The sequence below is a fragment of the Columba livia genome, chromosome 2, assembly GCF_036013475.1.
Source record: "Columba livia isolate bColLiv1 breed racing homer chromosome 2, bColLiv1.pat.W.v2, whole genome shotgun sequence".
Classification (NCBI taxonomy): domain Eukaryota; kingdom Metazoa; phylum Chordata; class Aves; order Columbiformes; family Columbidae; genus Columba; species Columba livia.
In genome coordinates, this window is record NC_088603.1 from 59,687,956 (window position 1) to 59,709,520 (window position 21,565).

Here is a 21,565-nt window from a genome sequence, read left to right on the forward strand (position 1 = left end):
ATTTAGAATAATGATATTTCATTTTCTGAGGAGTACACAAGCATTTATTAGACAGATACCAAACTGACTTTTGGTGCATTTGATTGTCCCACTACGGAGATAAATAAAAATTGGCAAAAGCACCTTTCGTGGGACTCTCTGTACAACTCTTGAACTAAATTATAAATGAAGAAAAGGCCATTTTAGACCTGAAAACTATCAAGCAGAGGGGTTTGAAACAATTTATTGAGTTATTAAAGAAAAGGGTTTTATAGTTTTAATTTTTGAAGTTGGCAGACAGACATACCCATTCTGTTACCTTCCCGATCTTTTTGCTTGTCGTCTCTTTCATCAGGATTGTCATCTCCGTCATCATCATCTTCATCATCACTATATTGACCAAGTGCATTGACCAGCTCAACAAATATTTCATCATTGATAAATCCACATTCTGAAATTCAGCAAAAACAGAAAAGCATGAAGTGTATATGAAATATTTTTAATCCTCCCTCCACTTGAATTAAATTATGTCAAATGTTGTAATTTGTGGAAAAAAAAAAAATTTCCCCCTCTCAGTTTCAATGTAAGAACTAAGAATTAAAAATAGTATATATTTCTTAGACTGACATGTGGGAAGGGGAGAAGGAAGGATTTTTTTATTTTCCCAACACCCTGTGCTCCATACCAGTAGACATAAATACATCCCTCTTCCTTGGAAGATTTAAAAAAATACTTGCTAACTATTTAGGAAATTTTATGCCAGAACCCCTGACAATGCATGCAACAGTCTATGAAGCTATCCCTGGACAGCTAGGGAATCTCTAGAGAGATTTTTGGCTGGTTGCTCCATAACAGCCACTTCCCCACTAGGTAATTAAAAAATAGTTATATAAAAAAAATTCAAGAGAAAACTGAATGATATAATGCTGCATATATTTGCCTATTAGCTTATGTTCTGATGTGAAATTCAGAGGGCAGCAAAGATGGACAATAAGACATTTCTGCAGAGTGCAAAACTGTAGTTAGTGTTGACAGACACTGGTGTTCTTTTTCAAAAAAAAACTGTGTACTGTGTGGGCCATCCTTTTGAACCTGGACTCAGGCTTGATATCAAACTATAACTTGAAGGAATCTAACAGTTTTATTCCTCTGTGGACAATGAAAACAGGCAGGTACTTAGTTTGGATGTTTTAAGCAGAACTCTTCGGGTACACAACAGGTTAGCACAAATTGCTCTCCCAAAAGTCCAATTACAGAGCTAGTTTACAATTCTAACTCCTACATGGGAATGCCTCTGGATTACATATTCCCACAGAATCTACATTTAATTACAGTCGCACAAGAATACTAGTTATTAGGAGACTAAACTTTCCATACTAATTTTGAAGGACCCATAACAGTAATTGTCATCATAAACCTGGAACCTGAGACAGTGAAACGAGATAAATTTTAAAGCTAAGCTCATTTAATAATAAATTAAATCAATAATAGAAGACATTTACTAGCAATGTTACAATTCTGACATAACCAGTTCTCCGACAAGTATGTCAGCAATCAGTAAATCTGTAAAAATATCCAAAGGCAAAACCTCATGAAACATTTCGTGTTCCTGATGAAATATAAAGGCACCAGCTCTTCTGAGGACATTAACAAGACTGGTGTAGGACTGAGTAGTACTTATTATTGAATCGCAGCTTAACCTTCATGAGTAGCACACAATGTACTCAAAAATGTAGTTCTTTCTCAGTCACTCCAGCATTAACAGGAATATAATCAGTTTTAGGAAACCATTCTCCATTTGTGGGGGGAGGGGTGGTGGTAATGTTTCTGTGAAGGGGTAAGCAGAGTAGTCAAAGAAACTCTTACAACTGTTAAGTTAAGGCTTGTATAAGCCAGTTGTGAGTGGGCACACAGAGCAAGTGAAAGGCAGCTACTTCATTGAGACTTTAACAAACCAGGAGACAGATGACATCACATGGAGTCCAGCTCCCACACAGACTAAGAGGTAAACTAACCCTAAGAATACATATATATATATATAGCCTACCAACAAAAGGATACAGCTCTGCTCTATAAGTCAACTTATAGAAAAGAGGTTTTTAAATAGCTAATAATTTCCTTAAAGGAAAAAAAGCAAAACCCACAAGATGTTATTCTATCAAATTGCATTTGCAAGTGTTGTCATTATCAGAGTTCTGCATACTTCTCCTGTCACTTTCTGCTAGGCAAGACACATGGAGGGACATTTCATTATTATATTGCAAAGCTTTGAGCATAAAACTGAAGATGAAGAACTTTTCTGTGTTGCACCTAGGCATTGTGATTAATTACTGTATCGTCTAGGGAAAAAGTTAATGTGTTTACTTTCCCTGTGCTACTATTTTAACACTCACAACCTTATGAAAATGCAAAGCGATATAAATAAATAAGGAAGTCTTTTATACCCAATGTTTACACAATGTAGGGATTCTAGAGATACTACTCTAACAATTAAGCATCAAGTTTTAACAAGCAACATTGACAACAATTATTTATGTAGGAAGAAGTAATTAGTATACCTGAATGTTTGGGCTCACCTCTGTCTCCATGCACTTTCCCATCATAGTTCTTGATCAGTTCTTCAATGAAGGTACCATCCTGGTCAAGCACTTCGTCTCCCATATATGGAATGTTATGTAAAACAGTTTCATCTTCTACCTAATAACGACAGTTATAATCAAGCAATTAAAAATTGCATTTTCAGTTGACCATTTCTGTATTGCCATTTTCATGATCTACAAGTGTGTAGCTATCACAGTTAAATAACTGACTTCACTGCTTTAGCACATTTACCATTAACTAGATAAATAAAACAAAACTCAGCTTCAACAGTTTCTTGTGCTAGTGTTGAGTGGCTCAAGATACTGACACTAGCTTCAAACATTAAGGTTAAGCAGGGTGTTTCCACAAAGCTTCCACTACTAAAACACAGGAAGATTCCTAGCTTTGGGAAGCTTGCCTTTAATAAGTTAATTCTCCCTTCCCTCAGTTCACTTCATTGTTTTTCCAGAGATAAGAAAATGTGATACAAAGAAAGTATAAATTCAAGTTGTCTAAAGAGCAAGCACAGACATGCTTCGCAATTTAACCTGAACTTCACTGTCATTTTTTTTGTCCACATATAGACTAAATGCATTAATACTCCCATGTTTTCTCAGTAGAATTTACAGACCTTGATTCTCAGCTGTATCCCTATGAGGAAGAAATCAAGTAAAGGGAGTAAGAGGCCAGCATGGATGAGTAAGGAACTTCAGTCAAAACTCAGGTGGAAGAAGGATGTTTATGTAATGTGGAAAAAGGGACAGACAACCTGGGAGGAATACAAGGAGGCTGTTAGAGTATGTAGGGATGTGGTGAGGAAGGCCAAGCTCCACTTAGCAGAAATTCTGGCCAGGAATGTCAAAGACAACAAGAAGGACTTCTTCAAGTACATCAGCAGCAAAAGGAAGATTAGGGGAAAATGTAGGTCTGATGATCAATGAGAAGGGTGCCCTGGTGACGGTTGATACAGAAAAGGCAGAGTTACTGAGAGAGTTGGCAGATGTTATGGTGAAGCCATTCTCCATCATCATTGAAAGGTCTTGGACAACAGGAGAGTTGCCTGAGGACTGAAAGAAAGCCAGCGTTACTCCAGTCTTCAACAAGGGCAAGAAGGATGACCCAGAAAACTACAGGGCAGTCAGCCTCACCTCCATCCCTGGAAAAGTGATGGAACAACTCATTCTGGACATCATCTCCAAGCATGTAAAGGAAAAGGTTATCAGGAGTAGTCAACATGGGTTCATCAACGGGAAATCACGTTTCACAAACCCGATAGCCTTCTATGATGGTATGACTGGCTGGGTAGATGAGGGAAGAGCAGTGGACACTGTCTACCTTGACTTCAGCAAGGCTTTTGACACTGTCTCTTACAACCTCCTCATAGGCAAGATCAAGAAATGTGGGCTGGATGAATGCATGGTGAGATGGATCATGAACTGGCAGGATGGCAGAGCTCAGAGGGTTGTGATCAAAGGTGCAAAGTCTGGTTGGCAGCCTGTAGTTTGTTCCCCAGGTGTGAGCGTTAAGTCCAGTACTGTTCACCTTGTTCATCAATAACATGGATGAACAGACTGAGTGCACCCTCAGCAAGTTTGTTGATGATACCAAACTGGGAGGAAGGGCTGACACACCAGAACGCTGTACTGCCATTCAGCGAGACCTGGACCGGCTGGAGGACTGGGCAGAGAAGAACCTTATGAAGTTTAACAAGGGCAAGTATAGGGTCTTACACCTGGAGAGGAATAACCCCAGGCACCACTACAGGTTAGGGTTTGACCTGCTGGAAAGCAGCACTACAGAGAAGAACTTGGGAGTTCTGGTCAACAACAGATTGACCATTAGTCAAAAATGTGCTCTTGTGGCCAAGAAGTCCAGGAGTGTCCTGGGGTACATTAAGAAGAGTGTGACCAGCAGATTAAGGGAGGTTATCCTCCCCCGCTGCTCTCCCCTGGTGAGGCCAAATCTGGAGTACCGTGTCCAGTTCCGGGCTCCCCAGTTTAAGAAGGACAAGGAACCACTGGAGGGAGTCCAGCCGCAGGCTATGAAGATGATTGGGGTCTAGAGCACCTCTCTTTTGAAGAAAGACTGAGAGAGCCAGGTCTGTTCAGCCTGGAGAAGAGAAGGCTGAGAGGGGATCTCATCAATATTTATAAATATTTCAAAGGTGGATGTCAGAAGGATGGGACCAGACTATTTTCAGTGGTGCCCAATGATAGGATGAGGGGCAACGGGCACAGGTTGAAGCACAGGAGGTTCCATCTGAATACAAGGAGAAACTTCTTTACTTTGAGGGTAACAGAGCACCTAAACAGGCTGCCCAAAGAGGTTGTAGAGTCGTCTTCTCTAGAGACATTCAAGATCAGCCTCGGCACATTCCTGTGCAATCAACCTACTCTAGGTGAACCTGCTTTAGCAGATGATCTCCAGAGGTCTCTTCCAACCCCAACCATTCTGTGATTCTGTATCTTCCAATACCACAGAAGAAACTTCTATTGTTAAGAAAATAAATGTAAACTTTCCTGCTGATCATGATTCTGCAGCAGTGCAAAATATCCACACACTGATTAATTGAAAGCAAGAAAAAAAAGTATGTGGAAGAACTCTGTACATATACTGATAACTTTGCTATAATTATTATCATAATAACCAGTCAAAGGTGATCACATACAAAATGATGTGACAAAGATTTGTAATAAGCTAAGCTTTCAAATAAGTCAAATATTTACATCAGAAATCTAACATTATGGCTTTTGCATACAGTGAAGCTAATCAGAAGAAAAGGCTATACTTAGTTGCTACATAAGAATAACCATTATGTGGGGAGACTAAGTTCTCTTTATTCCATAAAAATTATTATTCTGCTCCAGGTATGCAGTCAATTGTGTTACATAAAGACATTCATATCCCTCAGAAAATATTTCTCATTACACTAATTCTATGCTTCCAAATAAACCTACATTTGTTAAATGCCATACAAGACGCTTGGTCACCTGAATTAAATAAACTTAGGGTCTCTTTGGAGCAAGATTTTAGAGATACTTCAGTTCACTGAGGACAAAGGTTTACTTTGCAATCAAAATTACTTTTTCTTCTTAATTTATTTTATTTTGGGGAGCCTATTCCTGATTATTACTGCCTTATTACCAATACCAAAAAGATAGGGAGGGTAACTGGCAACAGATTTTGCTGGTTTATTTCTAAAATTGGCCCTCCATTTTCGCCATACCTTTCTCCTCCCAGCACTTTTTTAATTAAACTTACCATAAAATTCTGTTGAAGGGGTGACCAAGAATACATTATAGGCACAGAAGCAACAGCATTGAGAGTCTTCAGTGGGATGACTTGTTTTGGAAAATCTATGTCACTGGTAACAGAGCACTGAAATAAGGAGGTTGAAGTTACAATTACATAGCAACATCAGAAACAACAAGAAAAAAAAAAATCTCTGCAGAACACCCTACAACATATGAAATTCCAAGTGTTCGTTGAAATTAGCTTTATCAGCCTTTGAAAAAATGCATCAGATTTTTAGGACATAATAGTAAGAAAAGGTCTAGCAAGAAAAAATGACACCAGAATTATTCATATGTCAATACCTTTGCCCATAGATCATTACATCTTTTTCCATTTAATGAGTGACTCTGATAGTATTTTACTCAGACTATTCAACCTACGATACAAATTATGTTTGTTATCTCAAAACAGATTTAGCACCTGTTGCAGCTACACTGTTGTTAGAGTATTGACTCTGGCCGTCAGAGATGCAACTGAATTCCCCTGGCTTCAGGTCAATATACTGCAAAAATCATCCATTATTTATGGTTTAAAAAAAAAAAAAAAAAAAAAAAAAAAAAAAAAAAAATTAAAACACCTTTAATGCCAGCGAGACATCTTATGGAAACAAACCTTCCATATATCATGTTAAATCCTACCCTGTTTCCCCATTACTGTCTGCTTATTTTTATCCTATTCTCAAACCTTTGATTATGGTCACCGCTTACAACGAAAAAATGAAAATTTCTCTTAATAGGCAACTCTGAACATATCAATGAGTTTTTCAGCTACACTCCTTTTTTTGAAGAGATTTGGAGGTTTATGTAGCCTAGAAAAGATAAACATGCCATAAAAATACAGACAACTTCTAGTTTATTCTTGCACCTATTCAACAGTTAATAGACACAGATCAACTTTTCTCAAATACTTGGACAGCAGTGTGAAGAACTCTGAAAAAAAGTTATTATACAAACAAAAGCAGACAGGAACATACAAAGCCAGGGAAAGTACAAAGAGGATTCGGAGGTAGGTAAAAAAAAGTTTAGAACAGCTGTCATAGCTACCTGAAAGGAAAAAAAGGAAGTGGAGACAAAAGATCTTTCTCCTTTCCAGAAGGAAAAGATGAACACAGCTTCACATTTCTAAAGAAATACACAAAGTAATGTAACAAACAGTATACAGAGACAGCATCCTGGTAGAATGGCACAAGCCAGATTTTAATTTTCCTTTTAATCCATAGGAAATGAAATTAGGTTTCTGCTGTGTAGATCAATATTCAAGACACTGTCCTATGCTAGCTCTTTATTCCCATTTCGGGCTAATGTTTGGTTTTCTAGCAGCCATCTAGAGTATTTTTCACTTATTTTTAAAGAAAAATTCAAGAGTAAAAAATAATTACTTTTATCTTTGGAACTAGAAGTCTCATGCTGACAAATGAGCTACGTCAAAATGACTCAAAGTGTCTGGTACTAAGTCCTAGTTATGTTGCCCCACTGTTTTGGTGCAGAATTCAGCTTGATGTATATTGTGCTAGCACAGGACATTATGGTCTCTGATTGGTGCTGAATGGACCAGCCATTAGGGAAAACCTATGCTACCAGTGATGCCCTTCAGTCTTCCCCAAACACATGAAAGCACTCCCAAAACCTGCCCATCAGGTGACTAAACTTCTAGCCAGTGTCTTAGGCAATGCTGAAGAAATTGAGCACATTAAGAAAAAAATATTTTGAAGTAATCTTTTAAAACCACACCATTTCTTTGCCTTACTTCTCTCATTATAAATTATGGTAATCTTAAATCAAGTATTAGAGTTCTGATTCATGAGACAGAGATTGGATTTGAATGCAATAATTGGTGTGCTCTAACAATTCAGGCAGGAAATTAACATAAAGGAACAGTGAATCAAAGTAAAAAATATTGAAAAGAAAGACAAATGATGAGGAATGATCTTCTACTGACAAAAAAAAAGTGAAAATTGGATGTGTACCTGTGTCAATTACTATAAGAAATTCTGATCCTACAGTACCATAATAGGCATAGAGCTGTACAGGAGCAACTGCATATTCAATCATGTTTAAAAGAAAACTCTCAGGCAAAAGCCCTTGCTTGTTTGCATTAGAACATGCATGCACACAAATACACCTCTGTGGCACACTTCCAGTTCCCCACTAAAATTTTAAGAAAAGGGAAACTGACAAATTTTCTTGAAGAGAAAGTGCTTTGGTTTGGCTTTTTCTTTTAAACCTATTCACAATAAAGTCTCTTAATTCTCATCCTACTGAAAAGAGTTAGCTTTTCAGATTATTACAAATGAAACATCTTTAAACTCGCTTATTTTGGAGAAGTGCCTAAAAAACAAGTAAGAAAAAGATAAATTAACTTGGGCTGAATACAGAAAGATGAAGTAGGCTTAAACCACTGTTTGAGTTTACCAACACAAAAGACAGTTTGGATGCTCAAACTGCATCACAACCATGGAAGTGTTTTTCACAAATTTAACATCCAATCTGCTTGTGGAACACAAGAGCGGATTAACTCAACTAGCTCCTTTTAAAACCTTTGTGGTTAAATGACTTAAATATAAAGACGACCTTGTCACAGCTTTCATGTGCTTTAACTCAGTAAGTACCAAAGTATTCATTTATACTGCTGGGGAGAACTCCAACAGGAGCAAGATTAAACTCCCAATATTAGTGAGACAAAATGGTTTGATTAAAGGACGCTGAGGTATGATCCAAGTATTATCAGGAATAAAGAAGTTTCACATGTGTGCATTGTTCAAAGCTAAGTAGCCTGCTACATATTTATTGTTTTCATATCATATATCATCATATGATCAAAGTAAACAACAAATAAATTCTTTAAGAGACTCATAAGAAAAATATTTTGATGCCAAGTCATGTCATGCTGGAAAAAAAAGTAAAGAACAGCCATCTTTCCAGTAACGAAACAAAAACGTTCTAACAACCTTGTAAGTGGAATTACCACAACACATGTTAACCAACCTCCCTGGTCCCGCGCAATGAGCTCACAGAAGTCATGATGTGAACAGGCTGTATCCTACGTTGTTTCCATTCTTGATTTAAGATTTCAGTTCTTTCCAGTATCTTCTGACGATTAGAATTAAACATACTCTAAAAATTAATCACAATAAACATTACAACATCTTAAGGCATTATAACATTTACTAAAGAAAAAAAAAGTCAGCAAGGGTCAATATAGTTCATTATCCCTTTCTTCGACTCAAGCCATGTTCTCATGTTTAGAGACTTAGAGGTTTAGCATGGAATTAGAATCTAAATGGAATTAAAAAGAGTATGTGGCTAAAGAAGTTGCCATACTTGCTCTCTACAGTACTTTCTGATATTTAGCATGCCTGATTCAATTACATATAAATGTATTGTACCTGTTTCTAAGATCACAAAGTTAAGACAAGTTATCAGCATGTTAACAAAGTACTTAATGAAATTGTTATTGCAAGTGTTAACTGCAGTACAACTCATACTTCAGAAGAAAAATCCATTTTTGTATCTTTTTTAAACAAGAGAATCAAAAGATTACATACTTTTACTTCATCTGCACGTCGGAACCTCTTGAGCTGCCTCAGTCTCATATATTCTGATTTCACACGTTTCCGCCAACAAATTGGTCCCTTCTCAGATTTTTTTCCGGTTTGACCCATGATTATCCTACAAGAGACAATGCCATTTTAATATCACCAAATCTGACACTGCTGCTTAAAGAGTTAGTTAAAGCAAAGTTACGTAGGACACATTCCTTTAATTCCTTTCAATCAAACAATTATAAAAAGAAATACACCACACAAACAAAAAACCCCAACACATTTAACTGAGACACACTGGAAAACAGTAATTTTAATTACAAATCAGTGTGACCATTCACATCTGCTTTAAGCACTTCTAATGCCTCTATATAGAGAGGTACCTCATGGATTTAAAAGGGTGAAGCGGAACAAATCAAGATTCCTACAGCAAAGACACACATTGGAATCCTTGTAAATTAACTTCTGGACAGCTTTGCTCATTCATGGCATACAGGCCTTTCCCTCCTCACAGGAGTGGTCCTCTTCAATAAGATATCAACTCCTAGAACAGGCTTCTGGAGTTGATTTCAAGTGCAAAGAGGTACTCCAAGCACAATCCTCCTACCCAGCCACTCAAAGTGTCAAAATAATCCAGAAGTTCAGAGAGAGTTTTGAAAGAGCCAGAATCGGAGACCTTGCTCTTTTCTTAAGTATTGTACACAAACCCAAACTGTTCAACTAGCTGCAAACAGGACACTGATTCCACTTTAACTGATCACCCGCCTAGTACCAAGTGCTTCGTTTTTATGTTACAGGACTGTTGGCAATCAAGTTGTATTTTTACATTATAATCCAAATAGGTTCCTAGAATATGCCAATCTGCTCAGCATTTTTCAGAATCAAGGACTGTATGCTGTGACTATGCTGGCAATTACTATTTTGACAGCATCCTGAAACAAGGGAAACACAAGATGAGGGCAGGGTTGCCCCAAAAACTATACATTTAATAAACCAAACCTGAGAAATGAGGATAAGAAATGTCACAGACAAGGACAGCTCATGCTGGGTCAAGACTGAGGGAGCAAAAAGTGAGAAACTCTTACAGAAGGGTACTGGACACTACCTCCCATCCCTGAAATGAAAACTAAGGGACTTCAGGGAAACATCAACACAATCTCTGGGACAAATTCAGGACTGTAGATATTGTCTCAACCAGCTATTGGTCCACTTAAAGTAGTACCTATGTGCAAGAAAAACCTTCCCCAAACCTCTTTATTCCACCATTTCTACTGCTCACACTTGTAAGTACTCTGAGATGTAACAAACTACACACTTTTCATTTTGCTAAACAAGAAAAAAGCCTATACATTTTCATTAAATTATGTTGTCTGGGGTTTGTAGCTAGAATTGCAGAGCAGAAAAGCTAGTGAATTTTAAGATCCATTTGTCAGAACAAGTCCACTTTTCATACAAAGTTTCAGAATATTCCCTACAGCAGCACAAGTGGCACTAGCTAAATCCCATCAGTCTAAGAATAGTTAAGCCTGTCTTAAGAAGACAGCAAAATGTTAAACAGTTTCCATGTAACAAATAAAAACATGATACTGGATTGTCTTAGTGCAATGGTCTGATTCTGAGAGCCCTCAGGCCATATCCCTCTTCTCTGTCCCCATTTGCCCTTCTGAATCCTGCCTCGCTGTTTCTATTGTTTTATAATCTTCTTCTTTCCGACGTTTTTATCCTCTTCGCACCACGACCCTGCAGAAACTACCTAACTGCCGAAGATCCCAGTCCTGAGAACTTTTGTCCAAAAGAAAGAAACTATGTAGCAGTCAACTCCTTATTCACAGGCAGATTATCTGGTCCCCAAAATAGATACAAAAAACCAAGCATAACTCTAAAGCAGTTACATTGTTTCTAGAAAAAGCCCACCTCACAGCAAAGAATGACTCCCATGCAGAACCTGAGCTAACCTTGCCAGATCTTACGAGGCACCACAACTAAGGAGAAAATCCTTGCCATGACTCCCTGCACCCTCTGTGCAGAAGAGGGAACACTGGGAAATGTAGTGAAATATCCCAAGCGATTCTAGCATCAACCTGGTACAGCCACAGACAAATGGACTGTTTCATTCCAGTTTGGGCAACCATGCCGATGCCACAGCAAGCAAGGAGGTGGCTTGTGCTGCCCAGAGAGGTTGTGGAGTCTCCTTCTCTGGAGACATTCAAAACCCACCTGGACGTATTCCTGTGTAACCTCATCTGGGTGTTCCCGCTCCAGTGGGGGGATTGAACTAGATGATCCTTAGAGGTGCCTTCCAATCCCTAACATTCTGTGATTCTGTGATGTGCCACACTTAAATACAAAGCCTTAATAAACACCTCGGGTCCAAAGCTGTGCTTTGGACCCAGCCAGTCCTCCCAAAGCACAGCTCTGAAGAACTGAAGTGACCCCACACTGCATATTCCATACATACAGCTGAGTGTTTCTACACTCTGCTTGCCAGCTCTCATACCATCCATATTTTTCCATTACTTGTAATATTATAGCTACCCAAGTGCCTGAGTATATCCATGCACAGTATACCTAGGCATGTGGGTAGAACTGGACATTAAATCATTTACAAATTAGAAGACAAATGTAATTGTAAACAGACCACTATCAAATATAAGAAAACTAACAAAACTAAATATTTTTTGGACCAATGAGGAGTTTGAACTATGGTTTTAGGAAAGAGACATACTGAACCCACCTAAACACTGATTTAAAAAAACAAACAAACAAACAAACAAACCCAAACCAGAAACACTACAAGGACACAAAACCAAACATATCCTTTTAATCTATTCTTTTCAGTTTCTACTCATGCTCACATGGCTGGAAATAAAAACAACAAAAATCAGCAGTGTCGTACAGCATATAAGTTTGTGTTTTAAATAAACTCTGCTAAGCATTTCATAATGATGCACTAGATCCACATTCTTTACAATAAATTTTAAAGAAACTTCATGCCTATAAGCTTAAATCAGCCAATAGTTGCTTTCAGCAGCCAAAGTGTATACAATACATTGAGAATTTGCAATGGGAGACAAAGACGTGTAGTAAAGTTTCAGCTCAAATTTCTCCTGTTTTGAATACAGAACACAGAAGTCGTTTTATTTAAAGAAAACGTCCTATTTTTCTTCAATCACTTTTGCAATATCCATCAGTAACAGACAAGCACACAGATAATTCTCTAAATTAGGCAGTCTATTCAGGCAGTCATACTGCTGCCCAAGACAATATTTAAGCTCCTCTGGCTACCCTGCCAAATTTCAGGGGAAAAATAAAAAAATTATGAAAATTTTCCAAGTGGAAAGCAAGGGAGAACAAATGAGGGGGTCTGCCCTTTTAAAAGAATGCTATGAGTTTGTAACTGTGTTAAATATTACACAATATTTAAAACCATACCAATATTACATTACCTTCCCCCTACTCACTGTTAGCATGCCCACAGCAACATACTTACACTAAGTTCTCTGGACTGGATGCACTGGTAAACTCAAAGCATGCATCTGAGCTGGCTTCATGAGCTGTCACTTCAGGTACCACAAACTTACCTATTTAAATTCAAACCTACATAATGAAGGTATCTACTCAAGTAATTTCTTCGGCAGCAATGGCATCTTACAATCGCTCAGAGCAGACACTCTTCTTTAGGGCATGCACAGCAAGCTGGGTTAAACTGACCAAAACCAAATAAAAAGATCACTTTTGTGATTGATTGTTTTCTGAAACACAGATCAGTTTCATGATCACAACTGTGGATTCCTGTGCACAATCATAAAGTAAGGAAGGAATTGATAGGAACTCAGACCAACACTGAGGAAAAACTAGTGTGGGCAATGACACCACAATCAGGCACTGGTTTTATACATCAGTTTGCTCAGGAGTGTCATGTAGGTGTGCTCTTTAACTGTAAACTGTTATCAGATCCAGACAGCATATATGGAGAAATATGGAGACAGCACTAATGGAGAAATTATTATATACTAAACCCTATCTGAAGTCATTATTGAACTTCAAGTATCCGCATAACTTGGGTTTTAGTCTAAAAAAAAGAAAAAAAAAGGGGGGGGGGGAACAACACCCCACCCCACCACACCCTCCTATGCTTTCTCAAACTAAAAATTTTTTTGCTCAGGCAGCAGAATTTAGGACAACTTTCATGCTCAACTCAAAAAGCAGAATTTTAGCAACGGAAGGGATTAACAAATTTTTTTTTTTTTTTTCCATAAGCCTGCAAAAAAATCCATACCTGCTATAAAACAATCAAACAAAAAATCAAGTATTAAAATAATATTTTTATTAAAAATCAATGCATTAAGCTTAGACCTAAAGTTGTTAACTTCCCAAAAACTACTTCATTAAAAAAAAACTCAAATGATCTCTTATGTTACAGGATTTTACATAGCATAATACAACAAAATTATTCTTCAACTGTAGCTAAGTATTTTTCAGCTATGTTAAACTAAACTTTTTACTCATAAACTCTTGAAATTTACTTTTAGTATATTATTTCATGCACCCTAAATGCAAAACAAGACAATACTCTCTATGAACCTATCTTAAACCTTGCCAGAGTAAGCAGCTTCCAGTAGACTCTTGCTAAAATTATCAAGCACTTGAAAATAAGCTATCAATAAAACACATACATATTGCCAGATTTCAAAAACTCTGACTTGAACATTCATTATAAATTAACAAAGTAATCTGCCAGATGCATCTTTTTTATTTATAACAAACTTTTGTTAACAGCATGGAGAGATTCATGAAAAAAAACTATGGTCAAGAAACAATATTACTTTCTTAGGCTAAGTAAGTAAAATTGTTCACTGCTGTGTTTTCAGAGCTGCTATTAATAAATACTACCACCACATTAAGTTATGCAAGCTGCAGGGGTGGGGGGGAAGAATGACACTCCCAGAACCTCAAAGGGCTTTTTACCTGAGCTATTAGCAGACCCACACACACAAAAAAATATGCCTTGAAATTTTAGAGTTGCTTGCTACTCTACTTTCTGGATTTTCTAAAGCAAAACAAAACATGGTTTTATTTCAAACTTATCTATGTAAAGGAGCACATTCACATTTCCATGGGAAAAAAAATATTCCCAAGGCCACTGTCCATTTGGGTATTTCAGATACGAAACCAGACTGACTGAAAAAAGTCTCTTGCTCTGAATACAACATAGAAAAGGTTAACATAGTTTATTAGTAATTTTTCACTACAAAACCACATTTACTCTTTTACAGAATTAGTGAAACAAATGGGAGTAAACTGTAGTGTGTTTTTTCACTATTCTGTATTATAGGAATGAGGTATTTTAAGTTTACAGGGCAGATCAACCTATTTTTAATCAAGAAATACCTAAAGATATTATCTATACTTTAAAATTTACCTCATGTTGTTATTCTGTATGTTGAAGTTCTGTATCATTAAACGATGTTTAAATTTAGAGAAAGAACTTATATCAAGTGCTACCATCAGTTCAACTACCTTCCTCAAATGCTATTTGGTGTCAGTTTTATCTGGAAAAAGACACCTGTCTATTGTACCATTGGCCCCTGGTCACTCATTTCTACCTTTGCTTAGCCTTCTCTAGTGCTTATGATTCCACCAATAAAACTAGGTCAGGAAAAAAAAAAAAAAAATCGGTCTGCACAGCCCAGAAAATAGACACATTTTGTTTTCAAATACAGTTTTTCAACAAAATCAGCTTCACATGCTGCTTTGGTTCAGCAGCCACATTAATTTTTGAATCAACACAAGTTAAGGGGGGGCAACACTGGGGCAGGAACAAGACCCAAAGAATTGAAATTGGACATTTTAGGCTTCAACAGAAGTGTTTGTCAAGCCACATCATCTCTCTGCCACTCAGTTTTACCAATACAGAAAAATTATACTTAACAACCAGAAACAGGAAACATATACTAATCCACCCATGCCAGCTGTACCACTTTTTCAGGCAGATAAATGCCAACAGGTTTGTAACAGCATACAAAGGCTTAACCTCTTTTGGGCTCTGTTTGGCAGTATCCAAATGAAATTAGACAGTTCATGAACTGAGCTAAGCAGGTAACTCCAAACAGTTCACCTGTCCCTTCCTCACTCTGACAGGCTTCATCTGTTGCAGATGAAGTAGGTTACAGAAACACTCATAATTAACTCTAACAAGATTCCATGTTCTGGAATTTGAGAAAACTGTGTGAAATCAAACATCCAAATCTCAGAATACTTCCTCTTCCTCCCCACCAAGTTAGCAGAAAAACGTTGAGTTGCAAGCAGAATTAAAAGCCTCTGTTTCAATTGTATTGTATTTGGGTGACAACCACATCCAAGACATTTTACTGTCAACCCCCAACACCAATATAGACTGATGGCAGCTGCAGGCCTTTCAGGTAATATGGCAACACCAAAAGCAGAAGGTCTGCTGCCATAAATAGGCATACTTTTGTGATGAGCAGTCTCATCACAATTAAGGTCCCATTATTGTGATACAGTTAGTAACTTGCAATTATTATTTGCAACACTAAACCACATTTCAATTAGTGGAATCCCTTCAAAAGTAGCACTCTGTCACTACAATATTGCAGAGTGGTTTATGCACCAACAACTTAAAATCTTTGCCTCCACTGAAACAGATTTATCAAATTCACTCTCTACTCCCTGACATAATCAGTGGCTTCTAGCATACTAACTGTTACCCAACAGAATTTAACTTTGAAGAACATCATCTCAACTTAACTAAAACTAAGCAGCACATTGACTTACCTATTTGGTTTTGGAAGCTGACAACAAGTACATCTCAATGTATTTCTTGACTAGGACTGGGAAAGTGGGATCCTAAAATGTCATACATTCTTCTCTTCATTGTCTGTCTACACTACTTCCGCATCTCAGCTAGAATTTATATAGCAAAAATGACAAATTTTATTTAGGTGATCAGTTACATCAAATCAGATCTTTTCTGCACTCAAAAGAAGCAGAGTTTCACAATTGAACTAAAAAGTAAAAATTGCTCATGCTGGCCTGATAAGCACACAAAGAGGAACTCTGTAACCAGAAGAGTTAAGGGAAAGAAGTAAGGTCTCTCCCTGCCAATGTCAGCAAATGATTAGAGAATATCATCCACTTGTCTTAGCCTATAACACTTAACCTTCCATGGCACAGACAACATACTGTTCATGTTGTAATTTTTTTTTTCTTTACAAGGCTCTGAGCAATCAAAGCAGTTAATGTGGCAAACTACTGTGCAAGTATCTTTCAAGAAGCGTGTTTCCTGCTATCCATAGGTCGACTAAAGATTGCTCCAAAAAGTGGCAAAAAAACAGCAGGAACCACTTGTAACTTGTCTACATTAGTTGCCGGTGCAAGACAAATACAGAAGATGTGTATAACAAATTAAAATCTAGTGTAGGTTTGTTCAATTCAGTTCTGCCTCATATATACCAACACAGCCACTCACAACAACTGCATGCATTCAAATAAATGGTTAACAATGGTTATTTTCCATTTCCTATTATTAGTACAAGTCTAAGACTTCAAGGCATGTTCCATTTATTCTTAATAAAATTATTTAAGAATATGACATGTAGGATCCTGAACTCCTAAACAGTCTGTTTAAAAATGTGTGTCATGGTTTTGCCTGTTTCTGGGCCTTATCAAATTTGGATGAGTCACTTCAAGAATTTCAACCAATACATAAAAGACCTACTTCCCTGAACAGCTTGCTTTCTTACACAAATGAGACCTAAACCCAGGTGACCACAGAAGTTGAGCACTATTCTAGCTCTTCTACTGAGATATATTTATCTATTCAAAATCAAAGTGCAAGAGGCAACAGACAAAACACAGAAAGAGTTTTCATATCAATATGGGAAAAAAATTCTTCACCAGGAGCGTGCATAGGAATGCATCAAGCAGAAACATGCTAGAATCTCCAGTCTTGAAAGCAGTTCAAAAGTGGTCTAGAAAAGACAATTTCAGTGTTGGCCTTGCCTGAGCCGGAGACTGGATCACATGATTTCTAGATGTACCTGCCAACCTAAACTATTCTACAAGTCAATACAACTCTGAACTAGGCCAGCCATCTCAAAACCAAGGACCATGCTATTTTTAAGGCTGATGCTATGGAGTTTGCTTGGCTTTTAAATTCCAGTTTAATATTTCAGAAGATGAAAACAATCACCACTCTGTTCTAAAATTCTTGGTATCTCAATCAGCTACAGGTACAATTTGGAATACACTACTACTATCAAGGGAACGAGAATTTGTGAATTAAAATGCATAAGAGTTTAATCAGACTGAACTCTTTGGTGTGTAATCACTGATTGTTCTAATCAGTAGAAATATTTGTTATTTTACAGTCTTCCTTTAGCAACTCTAATAATTCTATCAACTAGTCAGTTCACGCACTCCTTCCCACTACTATCCAGTTCGTTCATTTGAAAGAGGCTTTCTCTGCTCAGCAGTACAGTTGGAACCTTCATGTCTGTCTCTTAGAAATCATAATTAAAAAGGACAGATCTGTAAGTTCTTCACTAATTAAAAATGTAGTCTAACTAAAATGCTACATACTTGCTATAAACTTACCATTACGTTTAAAATAAAGAGGGCTTTTTTTTCAAATTAGTTGTCTTCTTATCCTAATGGGGTTCTGTTTCTCTTATAGCCCAACCTTCATGCCTTTGAAGTGTCACTCAGACCTTTTGCTTGCTGTTGTTTAAGTGACTACAGCTTTGCTTTGCACTTGGTGCAAAGAAAAACAGAGGCCTGATCTCTACCCCGCAGCATTAATGGTTGGTTGTGTTTTGGTTTTTTGTTTGTTTGCTTGGGGGGTTTGGTGTTTTCTTTTGTTCGGTTTGGTTCTTTTTGTTTGTTTTTCTTCAGACTTCAGTTCCACCTTTTTCATTTTTAAGTAAATTAAACACACTCTAGAAGATACACATATGCAAGTCAGCAATACACATGTTCACAATACACAACTATTCTATGACCTGCTTCCCTGACACTCGAATAACATGCCTCTGCAGTTATTTCTTTCCAAGCACAATGTTTTTCTTCAGCCTTGTTACTATCCCAGCAGCTTCTTAAGTTAATAGCTCCCAATTGACACTTCAGGATATTTGAGACTATTGAGATGCTTTTCTGTATCTTTGGATTAAGAATTTCAGCTTATTTCAAAAGAGGCTTTAAAAAAAAAAACTTTAAATCAACATTTTGTAGCAAATTCATATCTGGTCACCACATACTACTTTGATCAACATGTCTATCATAAACAAAATAACTGTATACACCCTTTTATCTTACAGCTGTATGAACAGCTACCAGTGAACTAAGACTACAGTTTCATGACATACTTAATCCAATTAAACTATTTATTTGCAGTAGTACTACTACCAAATTAACTTATTAATTGTAATGACTATATTTTTATTTGCAGTATTATTCCCCAAACTAAAAATATTTGGAGTGGTTACCAAATTATAACATAGGCAATACCTTGCATCTGTAATCAGAATTCCCTCTAAATGGCTGATTTTCAGCTCTCCTATGATAACAAGGCTGTTGTATCCTTCTGCATACATCCTCTACAGAAACTTAGATGCAAATGGCAAACATAAATCAAACGTGACATGGCTTACAGATAACTAAGTTATGTATGTTTTCTGCAACAGATTCATGAATGACTGCAAGTGTCATGGCATTGTGAAAAGCTGCAGTGTGAATTCACATTATATATATTTAAAAAAAAAATCCCAAAAAACAACAACAGGAAAGTCATGAAAAATAAAAACCAATTACTAGGGAGAAACACCACTTAGGGCTGCAGACACTGATGTACCAACAGCAGCAGACCCCTGCCCAAGTAATGCCATTGCAGCTAACCACAATTCAGAAGACTCACTGCCATATCTGCTCTCTGCTCCAGTACGTAACATAATTACATACACTACTACAATTCTGCATTGTACCCCTAGATTTTGCTATAGAATGCTCCTATCTTAGCTATTAGGAATTCTAACCTTCTGTCCAATTTCCAGATTTGGTAGGATAGGGTTTCACTCCCTATACTTAACTCCTGACTTCTGCTTGCCTTGAGCACATCTACTTTTCTTTATGAATTATTGTTTCTAGACTGTTTTTAACTGTTAAATTAGTCTCTTCAAAGACAGTTTCTCATTACTGCCCAAACATACCAGACAAAAACTGCATGGAGGACCAAACAGATTGGACTTTCAAGCATCACCCTTACTTTATGCTGGCATTGCTATAAAAAGAAGCACTTCTACCTGCCACTCGTTCCTGAAACCGTGCTATGATTTCCCTCCTGACAGCATGAGCATTTTTGCAGTCAGACACTGGCAGAAGTAAGGAAATTCTCTGGCTGAAAATATCTTTGCTTATTCAAATGAAGAAAAGTGAGCATCCAGCCACTCTGTCCCCATCTAAAGACACTAAACTCTGGCCTTAGACATTCAAGTTTCAGCTCCCTGTCTATGTACTAAATACCTAAGCCTGCAGATCAATTTCTGCATGTGCTGAATACATTAATTCATACCACTTTTATCAAATGCTCACTTCACATAGTTAATGAGAGCAGTTCAGTTGCTGACAAACAAGACAGGAGGGAAACAAGTCAACTCTAGGGCTCACAGAACTCACATTTTCTTCAATCATGCTCCCCACCTGATTTAATTACCAAAAAAAAAAAAAAAAAAAAAAAAAGTCTCCCAAAATATTTTATTTCTTGCTTTCTCCCCAAACAGTTAATTCACACAAATAGTTCAACACTACATTGCTTGAATATTCTTTTCAGGAGTTTCTACCACTATTATAAACTGATAAGGCAGACATTACTAACTCCAGCTCTTTACAAAAGTCAAGAAAGGAAAGAGAAGAATGAGAAGTCAAGCAGCTCTTGGATATTAAAGAGAAGGAAATGTGCCTCTACTCCCTTTTTCTTCCTGGAAAAACATGTGAAATCTTAATTTATCATCTTGCTGGTTTTACATTAGAATGTTTTTTTTTTTTCTGGATTAGAAAACTACCAAAGCAAAGCAACTACCAGATATTCATGATTTCTTACCCTATCTGCCAGCATGCTAAAAACTTTGCAACTCAAGAGTTTATAAATAATTCAAACCTTCCAGAAGTATTTCAGAAAATATAGCCAAAGTGGTCTGTGGTTCTTAATAGCTAAAATAATTTTAATCAATCTGATTCAAAAATTTAAAGGAAAAAAGGAAAAAAAGTTTTTGACACTAACTATACATTGATAAAACATTATGTACCTGAGTAAGATCCAAGAGCAGAACTGTTCTAGAAAACAGGCTTATTTCAGATTTTCTACCAACCATAAAGAAGGAATCTTTCATTTAGAACATTTACTCTTCAAGAAACAATGGTATGGGTACTTCTCAGAGCTTCATTCTCTTCAGTAGAGAATGTCTGTTAATAACAAAATGATATTTCAATACAAATAATCAGATTTCAAATATATTTCCTTACACAAACAAGAGTAGAACAACAAAAAAAAAAAGTAGTAAAATTTGTTTTCAGACAGTCATTAAAAGATAAATCCTTATTAGAGTCTTCAATCAGTCTGTATATGCAAGCCTCCAACTCGCAAAAGTATTCTTCCCTTCAAAAATCCAGTTCTTTCTCTGTGTCCCTACAGCTTCAGGATTTAGAGAAACAAACCAGACATGAAATAATTACTGAATACTACATAAGGAGTAAAAGTAACCATTTCAAAGAAAAACTTTCTGATTTACTTATATTATTGCTTTCTTCTAGAACATTTCAACATCTGATACTTTTAGAAAAATACTGGTTTGGAAATAAAAATAACAAGTTCACATACTCATCTGCTTGGCTGGGGAAGAGAGGGAAGGAGAATAGGGAAATCATAACCAAGTATTTTATATTAAAGATCAAACCAAAACTGGCACTAACTGAAAATCAACTGAAATCACTTCAATTTGGGGAACATCAGCAAAACACTGTGCAGCAGATAATGCAACACTTTACTTTTTACTTGGATATCTGCATGTATAAACACCATGTTTGCATGTGTGAGTAAGACTATTTGGATCAAAAACTAAATAAAACATTTTAAAACTCCAAACAGCAGAACAGCAAGAA

General features: G+C 36.8%; 1 protein-coding gene across 7 annotated transcripts in view; it reads right to left on the reverse strand.

Moving 5' to 3' along the window:
* Positions 1-21,565, reverse strand: part of EZH2 (enhancer of zeste 2 polycomb repressive complex 2 subunit) — a 49,590-nt gene that overhangs the window by 21,258 nt on the left and 6,767 nt on the right. The window contains exons 1-6 of one of the 7 annotated variants that reach the window (XM_065052128.1): positions 20,713-20,869; positions 9,398-9,521; positions 8,865-8,966; positions 5,821-5,937; positions 2,556-2,676; positions 287-430 (exon numbers count right to left, since the gene is read on the reverse strand). In XM_065052128.1, coding sequence (XP_064908200.1) covers positions 287-430; positions 2,556-2,676; positions 5,821-5,937; positions 8,865-8,966; positions 9,398-9,514 — 601 coding nt within the window. In that variant the 5' untranslated portion in view covers positions 9,515-9,521; positions 20,713-20,869. Of the gene's footprint in view, positions 1-286; positions 431-2,537; positions 2,677-5,820; positions 5,938-8,837; positions 8,967-9,397; positions 9,522-20,712; positions 20,870-21,565 lie in introns of those variants that run through there. The other 6 variants (XM_065052126.1, XM_065052127.1, XM_065052129.1 and 3 more) reach the window with 6 other exon arrangements.